At 55.3% G+C, this 20,326-nt stretch overlaps 8 protein-coding genes across 8 annotated transcripts; 4 read left to right on the plus strand and 4 right to left on the minus strand.

The window, feature by feature from the left end:
- Positions 1 to 52: 52 nt before the first annotated feature.
- Positions 53 to 2,124, minus strand: ATEG_04833 (serine hydrolase domain-containing protein; the record flags this gene model as incomplete). The annotated part of the gene is made up of 4 exons (XM_001214011.1): positions 53 to 1,022; positions 1,080 to 1,335; positions 1,423 to 1,515; positions 1,566 to 2,124. 4 exons carry the CDS (start codon positions 2,122 to 2,124, stop codon positions 53 to 55), a joined length of 1,878 nt encoding a protein of 625 aa, XP_001214011.1.
- Positions 2,125 to 2,477: 353 nt separating this feature from the next.
- ATEG_04834 (class I SAM-dependent methyltransferase) lies at positions 2,478 to 3,299 on the plus strand (the record flags this gene model as incomplete). The annotated part of the gene is made up of 1 exon (XM_001214012.1): positions 2,478 to 3,299. One exon carries the CDS (start codon positions 2,478 to 2,480, stop codon positions 3,297 to 3,299), a length of 822 nt encoding a protein of 273 aa, XP_001214012.1.
- Positions 3,300 to 3,406: 107 nt separating this feature from the next.
- ATEG_04835 (alpha/beta hydrolase) lies at positions 3,407 to 4,447 on the minus strand (the record flags this gene model as incomplete). Its single annotated transcript, XM_001214013.1, has 1 exon — positions 3,407 to 4,447. The coding sequence occupies one exon, from the start codon at positions 4,445 to 4,447 to the stop codon at positions 3,407 to 3,409; it is 1,041 nt and encodes a 346-aa protein (XP_001214013.1).
- Positions 4,448 to 5,141: 694 nt separating this feature from the next.
- Positions 5,142 to 8,014, plus strand: erdS (aspartyl-tRNA synthetase, cytoplasmic; the record flags this gene model as incomplete). The annotated part of the gene is made up of 3 exons (XM_001214014.1): positions 5,142 to 5,792; positions 5,854 to 7,595; positions 7,678 to 8,014. 3 exons carry the CDS (start codon positions 5,142 to 5,144, stop codon positions 8,012 to 8,014), a joined length of 2,730 nt encoding a protein of 909 aa, XP_001214014.1.
- A 402-nt stretch (positions 8,015 to 8,416) lies between these two features.
- Positions 8,417 to 9,205, minus strand: ATEG_04837 (uncharacterized protein; the record flags this gene model as incomplete). Its single annotated transcript, XM_001214015.1, has 2 exons — positions 8,417 to 8,848; positions 8,921 to 9,205. 2 exons carry the CDS (start codon positions 9,203 to 9,205, stop codon positions 8,417 to 8,419), a joined length of 717 nt encoding a protein of 238 aa, XP_001214015.1.
- Positions 9,206 to 9,825: 620 nt separating this feature from the next.
- Positions 9,826 to 11,549, plus strand: ATEG_04838 (tubulin alpha chain; the record flags this gene model as incomplete). The annotated part of the gene is made up of 6 exons (XM_001214016.1): positions 9,826 to 9,850; positions 9,927 to 9,967; positions 10,080 to 10,106; positions 10,179 to 10,254; positions 10,317 to 11,271; positions 11,324 to 11,549. 6 exons carry the CDS (start codon positions 9,826 to 9,828, stop codon positions 11,547 to 11,549), a joined length of 1,350 nt encoding a protein of 449 aa, XP_001214016.1.
- Positions 11,550 to 12,216: 667 nt separating this feature from the next.
- Positions 12,217 to 16,474, plus strand: ATEG_04839 (EF hand domain protein; the record flags this gene model as incomplete). Its single annotated transcript, XM_001214017.1, has 6 exons — positions 12,217 to 12,229; positions 12,393 to 12,517; positions 12,596 to 12,719; positions 12,789 to 12,986; positions 13,060 to 16,382; positions 16,445 to 16,474. The coding sequence occupies 6 exons, from the start codon at positions 12,217 to 12,219 to the stop codon at positions 16,472 to 16,474; spliced, it is 3,813 nt and encodes a 1,270-aa protein (XP_001214017.1).
- A 732-nt stretch (positions 16,475 to 17,206) lies between these two features.
- Positions 17,207 to 20,159, minus strand: ATEG_04840 (plasma-membrane proton-efflux P-type ATPase; the record flags this gene model as incomplete). The annotated part of the gene is made up of 4 exons (XM_001214018.1): positions 17,207 to 17,280; positions 17,326 to 19,423; positions 19,472 to 19,702; positions 19,758 to 20,159. 4 exons carry the CDS (start codon positions 20,157 to 20,159, stop codon positions 17,207 to 17,209), a joined length of 2,805 nt encoding a protein of 934 aa, XP_001214018.1.
- Between the last annotated feature and the right edge of the window lie 167 nt (positions 20,160 to 20,326).

Genomic DNA, 20,326 nt, shown 5'->3' on the forward strand with positions numbered 1-20,326 from the left:
CTGCAGAAACGCCACCAGTTGTGAGCTCAGTCTAACGGACATCTGTCGAAGTCTAGCTCCGCGGTATAGATGCATTTGGCGCGAGGGTCAGCATCTCCCCCCGTAGAACAGGGACTTCCACCCCGAGCACCCGTCCCGTCTTCTTTCCCAGCACAAACACGATCCGGTCGACCGCATATCCTCCGTACTGCATCCAGTCCACTACCTGCCACGACGCGCAGAAGGCACTCCATCCGTTCTGTCCGGGGAGGTCCGACATTGCCCTTCCATCCACCGGGACAATGTCCATATTCACGCGCCAGTCCTGGCGGACCAGCTCTTCTTCCTCCCCGTCTACCCGTTCATCCAGCTGTGCACGACCCCTGAGAGTCTGGAGTATCTCTCCCCTCTCGGAGGGATGGACATCCCGCTCCACTCCCGCAGGATACACACGGAGGTCGCGCGAGAGAATGCCGAACCCCATGCTCTCGTAGGCGGCCTCCCAGACAGACTGGATGCCCTCGAGGATTGAGGCGTTGCCCCGGGTGAAGGTGGCAAGTTTGAGTCCCGGTCCGTGGTCCATCGTTATATGGAGCTGTGTCTGTGTCTGCGAGCCGTTTGCTGACGACCCCGTTGCCCAGGTGCCGGTGTATTTCTTTGCCTGGGCTCTGGCTTCTTTCTCGAGCGCCGCGATGAACGTCCCCGCCACGCTGTGGTAGAGTATGTCTGCTGCGCCGGCGGGTCCGGCTGTCAAGACGATGATTCCCACGCCGTACTGATCAACGAGCGTAACTTGGGACGTGTATCCCATGGCTCCGCCGGACTTTGTATATAGATCTACGGTGTGGGGGGCATAGTCTGCTGGGATGAGGTGCGTAGTGCGCTGGATTTCCCAGGGCATGCCGACGAGGGTGAAGGGGGAGGTCGTCATGGCGGTGGGCTTGAGCCATCTGTCTGTTTTCCCGTCGGGCAAGATGGTGCCATTGAGGGTGGAGACTAGGATTGTGGCCAGGTCGTTGATGCTCGAGTATAGTCCTCCTCCGCTGTATAGATGTTAGTCGGGAAGCGAGATTGAGGTCATGCGTAGTGGGTGAGCGTACGGCGCGTTCAGTCCATAGTCCGAGCCCCAAGATGACACGCCGGGAGGGATTGCGGCCCGAGAAGTGTCCCCTGGGGAGACGCCTGTGTTGGGCATATTGAGTGGCGTGGTGAGATGCATGCGGAGCAGGTCAGCGTAGGTCGTGTTGGTTGCTTGCTCGAGACAGAGGGCGATGATGCTAAAGGCGAGGTTCGAGTAGACGGGTCTAGTGTTGGGCGAGGTGATGGGCTCTTTGGTGGTGAGGATGTGCATCGTGTCTGTGTTTTTTAGCCATGAGTAGACGGTTGGTCAGAGAGGATGTGAAAATGTACCCTGTCTCGTACACGCCGATCCATTTGGCATACCTATCACGCCGCAGGGTGGATAGTCCCCTGGTGAGAGAGACGGAAACCCGAAGGCCTCGTACAGCGGCTGCAGGGGGTAGATCTCATAGACACCTATAAACGGTCAGTGGTATTCTGCTGTGTCGGTGTACTGATGGAAGTACCGTTGGGAGGGATTCCGGCGAGATGCTCCCCCAGCATCTGCAACGTTATCTCTCTCCACGCAATAGACGAGTTGGAGCTGTTCAGCTCTGGCAAAAAATCTGTCACTGGACGGTGTACGTCAACTCCCGATTTTAGCAGTAACAGATCCGTAATGAGCTTGGAGACCGACCCGATCAGGTACTGGGTATCGCTGGTGATGCGCGAGGTGCCCTGGGTGGCGGCTGTAGCATGATGGTGATATTCCCAGAGGATATCGGAGTAGCCATTTTCATTCCCAGTCACGCTGTGAGCTGCATTTGGAGATACGGCCGCCACGGAGAAGGTAACGTTGTCGACGGCCCAGCCGGCTTTGATGGTGCCGTTTACAGCAGCATTGAGGCTGGCGGTCAGATTGGAAGCCGCAGCTTGAAGAAACCTGGACTGGGAGAGTGCTGTTGGACGTGGAAGAAGGGGTCCATCTGGTGGACAACCAGTGTAGGAGGGTATAGGGATAGGGGTCTCAGGGTTCGAGACAAACTGCGCGGCTGCACTGGACATGACAAAAAGAAGGGAGAGCATGGTTGCAGTGCGAGAAGGAGGGTATGCCTAGCGATGGACAAACTGTAAGAGGGAGGAATCCGCCATCATGCTGTTGTCCCATGCCAGACTTAAATATGTTGTTCTGTAGCCTGTGAAGTCTGATATGCTTCCGAATTAGGCAAGTCTCGTATTCGGTCGAGGAAGCGCAGTCGATCGGTGGCGCAGACAGAACAAAGAACTTCCGCCACACTATTGGGCCTTGGGAGAACAATGCGAGCTCAGGAGCTCCGTCCGATTGTTACAAAATGTGTATAAATGTTCGCCGCAGGAAATCATGCTGTACGCAGAATCGTCCTGCAGCGCTTCGACGCACCCCCCGCCATATCAATAACATGACCGACGTCAAGCGCTACTACACCTCTCTCGAGACCCGTCTGGGCAACTGGCTGCTCTTCAACGGCCGCGCCCATCTGGGACTGTATCCCGCCTCCACCTGGTGGCCGTTCCCCATCCGCCGTGCGCTCCTCGCCATGGAAGACCACATGTACCAGTCCCTGAAGCTATCCCCTGGAGCTCGCGTTCTCGATGCCGGCTGCGGCGACGGCCAGGTTGCGATTGCGTTCGCACGGAGAGGGCTACGCGTTCACGCCGTTGACGTCCTGCTGGAACAGGTGCAGCGTGCGCGACAGAATGTCGCTCGGGTCTTGGGTGAAGGGGAAACGACGATGACCGTGCGACAGGATGACTATCACCGACTGGAGACGGTGGACGAGGGCTCGCTGGACGGCATCTATACCATTGAAACCCTGGTGCACGCGAGAGACCTGCCCGCTGTGTTGGAGGAGTTCCGGCGGGTTTTGAAGCCGGGCGGCAGGGTTGCGCTGTACGAATATGATCATTGGGCGCAGACGGCGGATACCATGGCCCTGGAGAGGGAGAAAGTGCGGCGCTATGGTGCGATTGCTTCGGACTCTGAAGAGGCCTCTGGGTTGGCGCGCGTATTAGCGGATGCTGGGTTTGAGGATGTCCGCGAGACGGATCTCACGCGCAATGTCCGTCCGCTTCTGCGAGTACTGGCCTGGATTTGTTACGTTCCGTGTATAATTGTGGTGGCGTTGGGGATGGAGGCTTCCTTTATTAATACGGTTGCGGTCGTGGTGAATTATCGCAGTGGATGGAGGTATCTGGCTGTTACGGGGAGCAAGCCTGTTTGATACTTTAAATCCGATCTAATGCTCTTGGTTCTGGGGTTTACTTTTAAGTATATACGTGTATGGTTAGGAAATTACGCTATGCATGAAACACAAAACGCCATTAATGCTCAGACCTGTCCGCCGAAAATCGCCTTCATATCTGCACATGCATCGCGATAGAGGATATTGACCCGGTCCTGGTCACGGAACGGGTTGGGCGACTTGTCCCAGGCATGAGGCACCCTCTCGATCATCATGGCACGGACATGTTTATTGATCGACTCCAGGCGACGGACAAACTCCTGCCCTTCATTGAGTAACATGTCCCACTCACAGACATACAGGAAAATATCGTGTGGCAGGGCATCGCGCAGGACCTCGTCCGACGCCCGCACGGGCGACGCATACGGCGATCGCCGGTCCGCTAGATGGGGCAGATACGACTCATCGAACAAGGTAGTGAAGAAATCCGGCAAGGTCTTGTCCGGCATGATACTCATGGCGCGGCGATGGGCGCGGGAGGTTTCAAAGTCGAGGATCGGGTACCAGCAGAATAGCGCGACGATGTTGAGATCGCTCGCCGACCCGTCGATCAGTTGTTCGGTGGAGTCGGCCCGCACCACCGGTTCGTCTTGGTCATTCGGAGACGGGTCTGACGTCGCCAGCAAACTGCGCAACCGCAGAGGGACTGTCACCGCCAGGTTCCCGCCCGCCGAGAATCCGCTCAGCGCGATGCGCGAGACATCGAGCCCCAGTTCGGCGGCGTGAGAGGCCAAATACAGGAGCGCTTGGACCCCGTCATCGACGGCGGCCGGGAACGGATGTTCGGGGGCGCGTCGGTAGCCCACGCTGACCATGACAGCATCCGCTTCGTCCAGGACGAAATGCGCCCAGCGACCATCGTCGGAGGCACAACCCAAAGTGAACCCACCTCCGTGGAAGTTGATCAGCACCGGAAAGCGGCGGTTAGATTTGTCTTTCCGGGCCCGATGGTATGAAGGCGGACAGTAGAAGTACAGTCGGATGTGGGAGTCGCCGACGGGGACGTATCGGATGAAGGAACACCGGGGAGGCCGAGGTGGAGAGGAGAAGTCATGCAGGAACATGCCGATGCGCATGAGAAAGCGCCAGAAAACCGCCTGAACGAGAAGCCACCAGCGAGAGGCCATGATCGGACATCCGTCAATGATGCAGCAGATCTTGATATTAATTGAAGATGCAGAATCGGGGGGGAAAGGAAAGGAGGGTTGAGGGTGAGAGTGAGGGTGGTCAGACACGAACGGGACGAAAGAAGCCTGGGCCAAGGACGTCGGCGGGTCGGAGATAAGACGGGGGACTCTATGCAGGCTGTCTATAAGGATGGCAACGATGATGAAGAACCAGGGTCAATCCATGTCGAAGGCCAGGGGCCGATTGGGGGTAGAATTGGAGGCGAAAGTGCATTGGCGGAAGAAGAAGAAGAAGAAGAAGAACATCATTACAACAATGTGATCCCATTTGCCTTTCATTGTTCCCAAAGAAGCCATCAAGTCGTGATGACATCATTCCCCCCAGCCGCCGAACAGGGAAAAGCGCCAGTTGCCCGTTTTGTTCCTGTTCTTTTTCGCGCGTCTTATTTTTCTCTTCTTTCGTCATCATCATTGTCTTCTTCATCTTTTTCAACTTCTCCTTCTCTACTTCTTCTACTCCAGCTTCATTCTCACCTCTCCTGGTCGAACATCAATCGTGGTCGCCGCATCCCTCTCTTCCGTCATCTCCGGGCTACTTAACTCCACTCGGAACCCTTAACCCTTCATAAACTCTCTTCTCACTCCCTCCCTTTCTGCCCCTCATCCTTCGTTTCTCTATGTATCGCATCTAATCATGTCTATCAAACGTGCCCTCAGCAAGATCGTCCCCAAATCCGACCTGGATACTTCCTCTCCCGCTCCCAGTCGTCATTCCACTCAGTCCTCCTCCTCTGGCTTCTCCCCGCGCCGGAGTATCCTGGCCGGCTTCCTGCGGGATCGCGGAGACATCTCCTCTTCCGAAGAAATCTCCGATGACTCTTCCAGCACCGGCGCTTTGAGCAAAAATCAACAGAAACGCTTGGCTCGTCAACAGCGTCGTCAAGAACGATCCCGCCTCAGTGGGGAATACCGTCAATCGGAGGACTCGGAACATCGGCGGGAGGATGTTGCCAATGCGCTTCGGGAAGAGACGGCCGAGATGAAGGCGCGCTACGGCACCTTGCCTCTAGTCCAGTCGCGCACCCGCTCCGGCGAGTTGCGCACCTCCTTCGACACCATCTCCAAGGACATGGTAGGCACGGAGATCTTCTTCACCGCGCGCTTGCATGTCGTTCGTCGCATGAGCGCCAAACTGGTCTTCCTCGTCTTCCGTCAGCAGCTGGTGACCTTCCAGGGTGTCCTGCATGAAGAACCCGGCGTCAAGTCGATTGCCATGGTCCAATGGGCCGAACATCTCCGCATTGGATCCATTCTCCAAGTGCGGGGCACCATTCGGGCTCCCCAGGTTCCCGTCCTGGGCTGCACCATCCATGACGTCGAACTGGCCGTCGATGCCATCCATGTAGTTGTCAACCCGCGAGGAGCCCGTTCCCTTCAGCGTGTATGAAGCGGAAATCCGCTCTCCCGAGGAAGAACGGGTCGAAGGCCGACGCAGTCATATTCCCGATCGCGTCCGCCTGGCCAACCGGCTGCTCGATTTGCGCACTCCAACGTCGCAATCAATCTTCCGCATTCAGTCGGCCGTTGGGAATCTTTTCCGTACCGCCCTTGATGAGCAAGGTTTCATCGAGATCCATACTCCCAAGCTCCAGGGCTCGGCCACGGAATCAGGAGCCAGCGTCTTCTCGGTCAACTACTTCGGTCGGGATGCCTTCCTAGCGCAAAGCCCGCAGCTGGCAAAGCAGATGGCCATTGCAGCCGACTTCGGGCGGGTCTATGAAATTGGTGCCGTCTTCCGTGCCGAAAACTCCAACACTCACCGGCATTTGACCGAGTATACCGGCCTTGATATCGAAATGGCCATTGAGGAACATTACCATGAAATGCTTGACGTTCTGGACGCGGTCATCAAGAATATCTTGCAGGGTGTGTACGGCCGGTATCGACGCGAGGTGGAGATCATCAAGCAACAGTTCCCCTCCGAAGACGTTGTCTGGCTGGAGAAGACACCCATTATCCGGTTTGCCGACGGCATCAAGATGCTCAATGACTCCGGTTGGCGTGACGAGGATGGCAACCTCCTGCCAGAAGACGAGGATCTTCATACCCGGGATGAGATCCGTCTAGGCGAGCTCGTCAAAGAGAAGTATGGAACTGACTACTACATCATTGACAAGTTCCCTGTGGGTGCCCGGCCATTCTATGCAATGCCAGATCCCGATGACAGCCGCTTCACCAATTCCTTCGATATCTTCATTCGCGGTCAAGAGATTGTGTCTGGTGGACAACGGATCCACGACCCGCGCATGTTGGAGGAGAACATGCGCCGCAATGGCATCAACCCGGACAGTATGGAAGAGTATATGGAAGGCTTTGAATGGGGTGCTCCGCCGCATGCGGGTGCCGGTGTAGGCTTGGAGCGTCTGGTGATGCTGCTGCTGAAACTGGGCAATATCCGCCTGGCCTCTCTCTTCCACCGAGATCCGAAAAGCTTCCCCGCCAAACCCCCGATGCTGCAGCTCCGCCATCCGGAATCCTCGACGATGGAGCCGGCATGGCTGCGGGATCGAATTGGGCCCGTCGCTCCCAGCCAGGAACATCTGCAGCCTTTGGAACACCTGGTCGCAAACTACGGCGACGCTACTGCGACATCCTGGGGCGACGAGCGCTTCAAGATTTGGCGGGATATGGGAACAGGCGCGGCCATCGCCTATGTGCCCAGCACCAGCCACTATGCGGTCATCCCTGGGGATCCACTTTGCGACCCTCGTCAATACAATCGCGTGATCACCCAATTTCTCCAGTGGCTGCGGCGAGAGACCAAATACAAGCCGATATGGCTTTTGTGCTCGCCGCAGGTGGAGGCAATCTTGGGGGAGAAGCTGGGCTGGCGCAGCATGTCGTGCATTGCTGAGGAGCGCGTCGACCCCTCCCGCAACCAAGCCGCCTCGGATGGGGAGATTGCTCGCAAGATCCGACACGCGGAGAACGAAGGGGTCAAGCTGGTCTCGCTCAACCAGGGCGAGATGGTATCGGACAAGATTCGCGAGCAGATCGACCAGCGCATCCAGGACTGGCTGTCGAACCGCAAAGGGACCCAGGTCCACCTGTCGGAGATCCGGCCCTGGCATGACTCCGAGCACCGGTGGTACTTCTACGCAGTCGACAAGTCCGGCACTATCTGCGCTTTTGTTGCTCTGGCGACATTATCTCCCCGGTACGGCATGCAGGTCAAGTACAGTTTCGACTTTCCCGGAGCCCCCGAACGGTGTGATAGAGCACATTGTCACCCATGCCATCCAGACGGCCGCCCGATTTGGAGTCAAGTCGCTCACCTTCGGCGCGGGGGCCACGACGACCCTCACCCCGGGCCACAACATGCACGGGCCGAAGATCAAGGTGCTGCAACGCACTTACGAAGCGCTGGCGAAGCAATTCCACCTGGTGCGCAAGAGTGAGTTCCGCGCCAAACTCGGAGCGCAGGACGAGCCCCTCTATATCTCATATCCGCCTCACGGACTGGGGTCGAAGGGTATTCGTGCCGTTCTGCATTTCTTTGAAGATTGATTGGTGAGATACGTAATTTGGGTATCATAGACCATACAATGCTGGCCCTTGTTGTCTTTTCCTAGCTATTTTGATTACGACCTGCCCTTGTGTTGCCCACCAATCCCCGTTCTTGATTTATCGATATTTCATGATGTTTTCTCGTTCTTTACCTGATGATTTCCACGCCGTTACGTCTCTAGTTTTCCTGCTTAACAAGACCCCTTGTGTTTAGTTGCATCGTATGATTTTCTTCGCGGTGTTTTCATTGTTGGAGTAGGAGGTGCCCCTTGGTGTTAGAATATATATCTACGACCCCGTCCAATAATGCATAGAAAAACACAATTTGCTTGATGCTATCACGTCCATAGAATGTCTCAAATTGTTCTTTTACAAAGGTTCATTACATCGTACATTAATCGTCTACTGGGCTTTTTTCTCCTGGTCCCGCTGTGTCCCTGCCGTATGCACGGTCTTCTGGATCTGTCCCCATACGAAGCGCGCCACAACCAGCGCCAAAGCGGCAACGACCAAGACATATGCAGCGGTGGGCACGAGGGACCGCGGGAAGATGTTCGCCAGGAAGGGGTCCAGAATGATATCTGCCACAACGGGCGGCGGTGCCTCCATTAGAGACAAGTCGCGCGAAAAGAAATCTGCTGCAGCGCGGACGCGCAGGAACAATGCCGAATCCGGCGACGGGGCCGGGTCAACGGGAGCGTACGGTTTGTGGGGAATGGGATAGGATTTGGTATCGAGACGGGTCGAGGCGTAGACACTGATGGCGGAGAGGAGAGATGGGTCGTCGAGGGCGTCGCGTAGGGTGAAGGTCGAGAGGGTGAACGCTGTTGGTTGCTGGATGCGGTGAGTCTTTGTACACAAGGATCGATGGGGAAGTCATTAGATGCACGGAGGAGAGAGACCTACCGTGGCTAACCAGCAGATCCGCACTTCATATCGTTGCCCCGGATGTAGGTTCTCGAGAAAGTACCACGAGTCCGTACCCGACTGGGTGTCGGTTGGAAAAGAGACATTGAGTTTGGTGCGGAGGACGGGGTTGTTGGGGGAGAGACGTTGGAGACCGAGGTCGTCGAGGGAGGGATCGATAGAGGGTAGAAGAGTGGCCGGGGGAGCGAGGAAGATGGTTTTCTCGACATTGGCGGAGACCAATGGGACAATGAGGAAGAGTAGAAGGACGACCAGGTAATACATTGTTCAGGAAGGGGGCCGATCTGGGGGCATTATTGACAGGAGGAAAAGAACGCAGGAGACAGGTGGTTTGGACGCATCACCTGTCGATGATGAAGCTATCCGCAGCGGACAAGATCAACGTCATGTCACGTGCATGTAGACGGACCCCGAACGGGATGGCTGAGTCAGCGGGGGGACCAGTCAAGCGGTGAGGGGAGCCACGCAGACCAATCAGGGGCCAGGCAGGCCCGACGCGACCCAACGGGAACGATCAACAAAAAACCAAGGGACAAACAACCACATCGACACCTCTCTCTCCCTCTCTCCTTCCCCCCCCGTTACTGTTGTTCTCGACCCTAGGGCCCTTTGGTACGTTGCAATCCCCCTTTCCCTTCCTCTCTCCCTCTGTCAATCCCTCTCCCTCTTCCCTTCATCCCCATTCCTCACGTTTGATCCACACTGCTCCCCTCGGGTTCTCGCCTCGGAGTCACTTTTTCCAGTTACTTACCCCTGAAACACCCGTACAGATCGACCATCGTCCTGGGTATTTTTCCCCCTCTTCCACATTCCAACTCACCACTCGCCTCCCCTCCTCCTTGTTTGACTCGATCCTCTCGCCTTTTCTCTTCGGACTCGACAAAATGAGAGAAGTTATTAGTTTGAACGGTGTGTGACGAACCAGTGGGATCCCGTTTGTTGTCCCTGTCGTGTTACTAACGTATTTTTTTTTAACCCTGCACAGTCGGTCAGGCTGGTTGCCAGATCGCCAATTCCTGCTGGGAGGTATGAATCTCCTTCCAATTCCGCTCAATTCGACACGTATCTTCCGAGATTCACGAGAGGTAAACATCATTTGGATGGTATCGGGTGAACTGACGGTTGTGCGTGATGATAGCTTTACTGCCTCGAGCACGGTATTCAGGTATGTGGATGGAAACATTGGACGCGACTTTGGACTGTGGGATGATGGAAATCTGATTGTGGATGCTCCTAGGCCGATGGTTACCTCACTGAGGAGCGTAAGCAGAGCGACCCCGACCATGGGTTCAGCACTTTCTTCTCCGAGACTGGTACGTCTCCTAATGCTCCCCGTCCTCTCCCACGCACACTCCTGACCGCCAATTGCACACAGGCCAGGGCAAGTACGTCCCTCGTACCATCTACTGTGATCTCGAGCCCAATGTCGTCGATGAGGTCCGCACCGGTACCTACCGCAGCCTTTTCCACCCCGAGAACATGATCACTGGCAAGGAGGATGCCTCGAACAACTATGCCCGTGGTCACTACACCGTTGGCAAGGAGATGATCGACCAGGTCCTCGACAAGGTTCGTCGTGTGGCCGACAACTGTGCTGGTCTGCAGGGCTTCCTCGTCTTCCACTCGTTCGGCGGTGGTACCGGTTCCGGTTTCGGTGCCCTCCTCATGGAGCGTCTCTCGGTCGACTACGGCAAGAAGTCCAAGCTGGAGTTCTGCGTCTACCCGGCCCCCCAGAACGCCACCTCGGTCGTTGAGCCCTACAACTCCATCCTCACCACCCACACCACCCTGGAGCACTCCGACTGCAGCTTCATGGTCGACAACGAGGCCATCTACGACATCTGCCGCCGCAACCTCGGCATTGAGCGCCCCAGCTACGAGAACCTGAACCGCCTTATCGCCCAGGTCGTCTCCTCCATCACCGCTTCTCTGCGTTTCGATGGTTCCCTCAACGTCGACCTGAACGAGTTCCAGACCAACCTGGTGCCTTACCCCCGTATCCACTTCCCTCTGGTCGCCTACGCCCCCGTCATCTCCGCCGACAAGGCTTCCCACGAGGCCAACTCGGTCAACGAGATCACCATGTCCTGCTTCGAGCCCAACAACCAGATGGTCAAGTGTGATCCCCGCAACGGCAAGTACATGGCCACTTGCCTGCTCTACCGTGGTGATGTCGTCCCCAAGGAGACCCACGCCGCCGTGGCCACCCTCAAGACCAAGCGTACCATCCAGTTCGTCGACTGGTGCCCCACTGGCTTCAAGATTGGTATCTGCTACCAGCCTCCCCAGCAGGTGCCCAACGGCGACCTTGCCAACCTCAACCGCGCTGTGTAAGTTTTTGGCGAGATTGGAGAACGAAGATGGAAGCTAACGATGATCCAGCTGCATGCTTTCCAACACCACCGCCATCTCCGAGGCCTGGTCTGCTCTCGACCACAAGTTCGACCTCATGTACTCCAAGCGTGCTTTCGTGCACTGGTACGTTGGTGAGGGTATGGAGGAGGGTGAATTCTCCGAGGCCCGTGAGGATCTGGCCGCCCTGGAGCGTGACTACGAGGAGGTCGCCAGCGACTCCATGGAGGAGGAAGAGGTTGAGGCCGAGTACTAAGCGTCTCGAGCTGATTCCTTGTGCATTGTTGCTGTTATGGTGGGGACAGGCGTTGGCCCAGGTTCTTATCTATCTTTGAACTGCCTGCAAATAGGAGAGAAGATTGGCTTAGTAGTCCCAGACCGTGTTTTCTTTGTCTGATATATTTTTAATATCCCTGAAGCCGCCATGAATTTACCTGTCGTTCCCGTTGTAGTGCTGTTATGGTGTAGGTAGTGAAAAATAGACCGTGCTAAACAGGTACCTCTTTCTACTCGGTGGACCGTAGTTCCCCAGGAACTCCTGAATAATGGGTGGAGTTGGACTACTATGATGCGCTGACTGCCTCACCGCCCGGCAGAATCCGCCCCCTCGACTGACGGACTGTCCTGAACCTCATCATTCTCTCTGTTCTCCGTCTCTCCCTGAGCTTCCCTAAGCTTTCCCAGCTTCCTGCTATTCTCTCCGTCTCGGACTGTCGTCCTCTTTCGCGCCTCCCTGGCCGATCCCATCTGTCCCTCCCGTCTCCAACTCCCCAGAAGCTAGCGTCTTGGCCATCCATGCTCGGGGCGACTACTGCGTAATTGCACTCCCCCATCTACCTCAGTCCCGTCACAACAATTCCCCCATCAACATTCCGCGAAATTGCTAGTCCTGACGGGAGGTCCACTCCTCCTGAGCTATCATCATGGCTGACAATGGTGAGTTTCCTGAATCTTCCCAGCTCCGTGCCTCCGAATCCTAGCCATCCAAGCGCGGGAGGACAACACCTTCAGGAGACAACCATCTTGATGAGCCAGCGGAACTGACGGGTACACCCACCACTCCGAACAGCTCGACATCCGAACCTCAATTTGACACCAGAGGAGAAGCGAGTCTTCTACCAACTCTTCCAGGTGGCCGATACGACCAACCTTGGCGTCATCACCGGCGAGGTCGCCGTACCTTTCTTCGAGAAGACCAAATTGCCCCCGGAAACGCTCGGTCTGGTACGTGACAGGGACCTCCTTATGCACCCGTGCATGGCATGCGAACGTGGCCAGCTAACGCAGACATCGCGGCTGTAGATATGGCAGATTGCGGACAAGGAGAACAGGGGTCTCCTGACCCCGTCGGGCTTCGGGGTGGTTATGCGGTTGATTGGACATGCCCAAGCCGGTCGCGCTCCTACCGAGGAGCTTGCAATGCAACGTAAGTGTGGCTTCTTAGTTTCTGTTGGCTTTACAGACTTGAGAGTACTGACGCCGTGGCTCTGTTCAGCTGGTCCGCTCCCACGGTTCGAAGGAATTGTCGTCGACACTACCGCTCCTGCGCGTGAGTCCGGCACTACCAGTCCCCCACCAGCTACCGCTGCTGGTGCGGCGCCAATTCGTGTTCCTCCGTTGAACCCAGAGGATGTGAACAAGTTCGTGTCGTTGTTTGAGAAATCGGACGTGTCGAGAAGTGGGATCATCTCTGGTATGTATTCCGTTGTTTTTTGGGCCACGTCTAGTGAAGAGTTGGCAGCTGCTGACCACCATGTCATCGGTAGGCGAGGCGGCGAAGCAGATCTTCGAACGTGCAAGACTCCCTAACGAAATCCTCGGTCGGATATGGAACTTGGCGGATACGAAACAGCGCGGCGCTCTCGATGCCACCGAATTCATCATTGCTATGCATCTCTTGACTTCCTACAGATTGGGTTCCATGCGAGGTATCCCCCAGACGCTACCACCTGGTCTCTATGATGCCGCCGCCCGCCGTGGCTCTGCCCGTTCCTCCATCGGCTCTCGACCGGGTCTCGATGTCCCGCCTGTTCCGGCGATACCGAAGCAGTTCACTGGACCGCAGCGTACGCAAAGTCCTATCAACAGGACGTTTGGATCTCCTGTGTCGGCCCAGGCCACGGGCGGCGACTGGCTCATCACGCCGCAGGAAAAGATGCACTTTGATAGCATCTTCTCAACCGTCGACACGGCCCAGGCGGGAACTATCAGTGGTGACCAGGCTGTGGCCTTCTTCATGAATGCTCAGCTGCCTGAGGAAACTCTTGCGCAAATCTGGGACCTCGCAGACATTGATGCCGATGGTCAGTTGAGCAAAGACGAATTCGCGGTGGCGATGTATCTGGTCCGACTCCAACGCAGTGGTAAAGACCAATTGCCCCAGACCCTTCCCCCCGCCTTAATTCCCCCCAGTATGCGCCGCCCCGGATCGGCCCAGATGGGTGCCATTCCGCCCCAAGCTCCTGCTCCCGCTCCCGCTCCCGTTCCCGTTCCCGCTCCTGCGCCGGCACCTCAGGCTCCTCGCTCTGCTGCGGAAGATCTCTTTGGTCTGGACAGCTTCACAGCTCCTGCTGCGCCGGCCGCGCCTGCTGCGCCGTCACAGATCCCTCAGTCTACGGGAGGATCGCACACGCCGTTCCAGACGCCCGGATCTCCGTCATCTAGAACCTCTCCACCCAGCGCATCCGCAACGACGTTCAAGCCATTCATCCCCACTTCGTCCTTCGGCCAGAGTATTCAGCCCCAGGTGACGGGAGCGTCGGCTGGAACGCCCCAGCCCGTTCGCTCTCCCCCGCCTCCTGCCGATGACCTTCTCGGAGACAACGACCCCGAGGAGTCCAAGAAATTGACCCAAGAAACCACTGAGCTTGCGAACCTCTCCAATCAGATTGGTTCGCTCGCAAATGAGATGCAGAACGTTCAAACCAAGCGCACCTCGGCCGAACAAGATCTCTCCCAGACCTCTCAGCAAAAGCGTGACTTTGAGACCCGTCTCGCACAAGCTCGTGCGATGTATGAACAGGAGGTCAAGAATTTCAAGGCCCTGGAGGAGCGTCTGAACGCATCCAAGGCGGAAACCCAGAAATTGCAGCAAGAATATGCTTTGATTGAGGGTAGTCGGCAAGATCTGCAAAATCAGTATGATCAGGTGTCTGCTGCTTTGACTGCGGACCAGCAAGAAAATGCTAGCTTGAAGGAGAAGATCCGTCAAGCTAATGCCGCGGTTGCCCAGCTGAAGCCCGCCCTTGAAAAGGCTCGGTTAGATGCCCGTCAACATAAAGGACTTGTTGCAATTAACAAGAAACAACTCGCCACCGTAGAAGGCGAACGCGATAAGCTCCAAGAGGAAATGGAAAGCTTGTCCAAGGAGCAGCCTCGGGAATCCGACGAGAGCACGACTGCAGCTGGTGTTACCCCTGCTGTAACCAGTCCTGCACCCTCGACAACCAGCCAGAACACGAATCCTTTCTTCAAGCGCACGGCCACGGGCTCCAGTGACGGTCATGCGTTGTCGCCTCAGCTCTCGAACGATCAGCGGAGTGCCTTCGATAGCCTATTCGGGCCTCCCTTCACAGCTCCATCGAATGCTGCCACCCCTCCGCCGCCAACGTCTTTCCGTGCGGACTCCCGACCTACCTCCGCTAAATCTCCCGTGACATCCGGGGTGCCGACCCCTTCAGTGTCTCCTCCACCCCCGTCTGGTGGGGTTGGAATGATTCCCACACCAGCCGAATCACGACAGCTAACACCTAACGCCCTCCCACTCGGAGAGACCCAGTCGCCGACTTCTTCGACCCAGGTGTCCCCGCCTGGTAGTCGATTCGGTGGGCAGGAGACACCTAATGTAGGAGCCGGGTTACAGGCTGGGCCTACGGAGCCAGCTCCCACTTCGGCTCCCCAGGATAGTACCGAAGATGTGAGTCAGAAATTCCCAGAGATCCCCGACGCTGCCGAACAGGTTGCAAGCTCTGGAGCCTCACATGAAAATGAGCCTCAGCAAGAAAAGAAGGATCTGTCTTTCGATGAGCTCTTCGGTGGACCAGCCCACAAGCGTTCGCAGTCACAAAAGGAAAATGACTTTGAAGAGGCGTTCGCCATTATGAAGCAGAACACCGGAGGCAAGGCCAATGGAACGTCCGCTGCTGCGGAGTCCGAATTTCCGCCTATCCGCGAGCTAGATGATGACGATGGTGATAGCACCGACAGCGAAGCCCCCATGGGGTTCGATGACAACTTCACTCCTGTTGTGCCGCCCCAGAGTCAGGTGGCTTCTGCCAAACCCGAGACCATCGAACCCTCTCAACTCGCAGCCTTCCCTGTCCCAGGAACTGCGACCAGCCCCACCACCCAGCAGCCCCCTTCCGCGGACTCGCAAGTCAGCCCTCCAAAGTATGAACAGAGCGTGAAGCAGGATCAGGGTGATGTACCGGAGTTTAACGGCCTTCTACCCAAGCGAGCAGATCCTACTGCTGCTCCTGATGCGCCGCACTCTGTAGAATCGAGTACTGGTGCTCCCATTGTGGGAGGAGAACCGCAGAAGGACAGTGGAGCGGTTGCCGAGAAGAAGCCCAGTGGAACCGACTTTGAAGCCGCTTTTGCTGGTCTCGACCTCGCGCCGGCCAAGGAAACCGAGGACGATGACGACGAGGAAGATTACGAGACACCTGGCAGCAAGGGCAACGGCAACGTGGATTTTGACTTCTCATTCGACAATCCCCAATCGTCACAGCAGAAGACCCCAGCTGGCGGCGCCGCGTCTTCTGATTTCTTCAACTTCGACAAGGGTGTCGGCGCCTCGTCCCCTGGTGGTGCAGCCGCAGCAACTGCATCGTCCACAGACCCCAACGCGAAATCCCAAGCCCCTGACTGGGACGCCCTCTTCGCCCCGCTCGACAACGTGAACCCAGCTACATCCGCCAGCCCCAGTCCCACTAATGGTGCACCTCCTGCGACGGGACCGAAGGAGCCCGGCTGGGCTCTACAGACCGGCACGGAAGATGATCAGATCCTTCAGCGCTTGACAGGGATGGGATTCCCTCGTGAAGAGTCGCTAGCTGCGCTCGAACAGTTCGACTACAACCTCGACAAGGTGCGTTTGGATCATATCCCAAGTGATAAGTACGATGCTGTGAACTAACTTGCAATCTCTAGGCGGTTGATCATCTCACCTCGAAGTCGTAATGAGTTTCCTTATTCTCTCTCCCCCTGGTTGATCCGTCAAGTCATTTGTTTATGCACATAGTATTTGTCCGTGAGCCTTCCACGCACTCGCTTAATGTTGATTCTCCTTTCTCCTTTCTAACTCCATCTCTGTATTCAATTGTTTCATATCTCCTACCGACTTTTGTTGCTACTTGTATATTTTCTCTCAGCGGTATTGTCTAGTCTCGTCTCCTTCTTTGGCACCCGACTGAGCATCTCATGTTATCTACCCCGGATCACGGACTGGAGAGGAACCGAGAGAAGATGGGTGAATGGTCAGACAGATGTGCTGTACCATATTATGCCGACATCAATAAATCTTGCGGGGGATGTGTGCGATCTATCTAGCTAGCTTGACTAGTTATAATTTGACTACTTAATTCATGCTCTAGATTTTGTAGACAAGGGTGTGGCCAGTTGGGGTTGAGTGCTTTCATGTGTTCCTTGATCGTGAGATACCCATGGTTTAGCTTATTGTGGTCATGTTGGAGTGGTTATCTTTCGAGTTTAAGGGGTTGATGAATGTTAGGTTCCTACATCTCTAAAGCAAGCAGTGGTCTTGATGCAATTGATGAAAGAAAACAGAAGCCTCGTTATTTCCATATTAATGAATACAAGCTATACTCCAAGAGGACCACTATACCCATGAACAATAAAGTCTCGGACCGAAGAATCTCCCAATTCATCCAAGTGGTAAGCGTAGCGTCAGTATTAGCGGTTGACGCTAGATTCCACCTCCATCGACTTTGCCTCGTGTTGCTTGGAAGTCCGTTGCATTGTAACAACTGTTACAGTCAGTCAATGTCTAAAGAAAGAGGTGCGAAACTTACTGAAGTCTTCCAAGTCCCTCGGGGTTGCTCGTCTGCGACGCCTCTTACGCCAATGCATCAGGTCGTCGAACGTTTCGGAGCCCTCCAGTAGGTAGTAAACACCTGCCATGACGCAGAAGATTCCTATGGAGAAAACCCACGTGCGAATGACCGTTACAATAGAGGTTTGACCACCAACGAACCAACCAAACAGGCAGAAAAATGTCGCTACGAGATCCACGACAAATACCGCACCCGCAAGCTGCCAGGAAGGCTTCGATGACCAAAACGGCCCTTTGGCTCGCGTTATGAAAATCAGCCAATTTTCGGTGAGGGAAATTTCCAGGAACAGAATCTCGTCGCGTTGTCCGAAGTTCTGTACAATCCCACCATGCTCTCCGCCAGAGATCATGGTAGTCAGCGTCACCCAGGTCCCAACGGCGAGGATAAGTCCAAGGATGACGGCCATTCCCCACAGTTTGGGTAGATTCCACTTTTCGGGATTCTTTGAGTAAGGCGCGTTATCGTAGGCAATGGCTAAGGTGGCGATATCTGCGAAGATCGCAATGAAGACCACCAGCTGTAGGTTCAAACTCTTGTTCATGGTGGCGATCCAGAGCCCTAGGAATATCTCCAAATGTAGCGACAGGGCAATTCGGTAAATAACATATGCATGCATTCGGTGGAATATTTGGCGTGATGTTTTCAGGGCGTTGATGATGTTTGATATGCCCGGCGCGATGAAGACAATATCAGCGGCCGTGCGAGCGGCGTCTGAGGATCCTGAGACTGCAATTCCGGCGTCTGCCTTTTTGAGGGATGGAGCATCGTTGACTCCGTCTCCGGTCATGGCAACCAAGTATCCTCGTTGTTGAAGAATGTCGACGACATTGTATTTGTGCTGCGGGAACACCTCTGCAAAGCCGTCCGCTCCTTCAACGAAGTCATATACCTCAGATCCTGGCATCGTGCCCGTTCCTCCCAGGCCAAGACCTTCTGCGTCATAAACATTCGTACTCAATCCCAGCTGTCGAAGGGTTTCTTTGGCAATACCGACTGCATCACCGGTGAGCATCTTGATCGATAAGCCGAGATTTTTGGCTTCATTGATGGTCATTGCGGTGTCGTCTCTCAACGCATCAGCACATGGCACAATACCAAGTATCTCCCAATCGTTACCATCACGTTTGCGGGCAACTCCAAAGGACCGAAAGCCACGGCGTGCAAATTCGGCCACCTTTGCTTTATAAGAACTTTCACACTCCTCGGGAATAGGGTGGTCGTTTTCCACAGTCTTCAGGACAAATAGAGGCGCGCCCTTCACACATATGATTTTCGCCCCATCCAGTGATTGCACAATAGCGGTGACCTTCTTAGAGACCGGATCGAATGGGAAAAACTGAAGAGTCTTATACTCCCCAAACGCAGCCATAGCCTTAGGATAGCGAATAAGCGATTTGAAGAAAGCTCTGTCCACAGGATCCATGCCATTTCTCTTCCTTGAAGCCGCCAAACAGGCAGTCAACATGAGATCATCACGATCGACCCCAGCGACGGTGTAGGGCTCAAAGAGCTCTAGCCGATTCCACGTCAATGTGCCCGTCTTGTCGGTACAAAGTATTTCAACGCCTGCAAGTGATTCGATAGCTGATAGTCTTTGAACAATAGCACCTTTCTTGGCTAGGTACGCCGCGCCGACGGCCATCGTAGTGGTGACGACGGCGGGAAGACCGACAGGCACGCCTATGATGGTGATAGCCAGAGTGAACTCCAAGATGGTGACAATGTCATTGGACCGATAATATGAAGAGACCCATACCACGAGGAGAGTCATTATGACAAGGACCAATAAGACAACGCTGATGCCATTGAGGACCTCGGTAAAGTGACCTGTGCCAGAGGAAGCAGCATTCGCCAGAGCCGCGGAGCGACCCACGAATGTGTAGTCTCCGGTGGCTGTGACAATGAGCCATCCATTCCCGCGCTTGACGGCTGAGGAGGCGTAGCAGGTGTCGTCCGTGTGCTTGTCCACTGCTAGAGACTCGCCCGTGATGCTAGACTGGTCTATTTGAAGAGAACCGCAAGACAACAGGCGTCCATCAGCAGGAATTATAGTTCCCTGCTTACAGTGAGCTTGGGCTGGGGACAGTTTATGTGCTCAACATACCTCCTCAATCTTCACTATATCCCCTGGCACCACCTCCGAGGCGTTGATCTCCACTAGATGAGAGTCACGAAAGACGTCGGCAGTTAGGGCTAGGGTCTTTTTCAGATCCTCCACAATTGATCCAGCCTGAAACTCTTGGATGAATCCAACTGAGGCGTTGAGCAGAAGGAGGGCACAGATAACGCCGAAATCAACCCAATCCTGAAGCCCGGCGGCTAGGATTGCCGCGGCCTAGGACATGACCATAAGTAAACATTGACAAGTGAGGAGGATCAAGTCTACATACCTCCATGACGAACTGCACTGGTCCAAGAAAATAGGACAAGAACTGGAGATACAGGTTCTTCTTTTCTTCTTTCAGTTTGTTGAAACCGTACTTCTTCCGACGAGCTATGGCCTCCTCCTGACTGAGACCAGTACTTGGATCTGTTTGGAGGATTTCCTCAGGGATGGGACGAGGCTCGTGGGTGTTGCTAACTTGACGCTCCTCTAGCTCGACCTCCGTATCCGATTCGAGACTCTCGATGAGAGCGTTGATGTCCTCATCGTCATCGTCCAGAGGCTTGGCTTGTGTAATTGTCGTATATGGTGTGCCTGAGAGTAAAACATCTTTTGAGGAAGCTTGATCTGGAATGGAATCCTTGCCCTCAGAGACTGCGGACACATCTTGCCCATGGTGTGGATCCATGATGCCGGAAATATGGGGATGAAAGCAAATAGTATACAGAATAAGAGTGTTGGGAACAGGGGATGAACCCAGATGGTTTGGAACTTGAAGGCGAGAGAAAGGGGAGAAGGACGGAGGAGAGGACTGGGACAATTGGCAGGAGGAGAGAGCTCTTGCCCAACGAGGAC

The sequence above is a fragment of the Aspergillus terreus genome, genomic scaffold (assembly GCF_000149615.1).
Source record: "Aspergillus terreus NIH2624 scaffold_6 genomic scaffold, whole genome shotgun sequence".
Classification (NCBI taxonomy): Eukaryota; Fungi; Ascomycota; class Eurotiomycetes; order Eurotiales; family Aspergillaceae; genus Aspergillus; species Aspergillus terreus.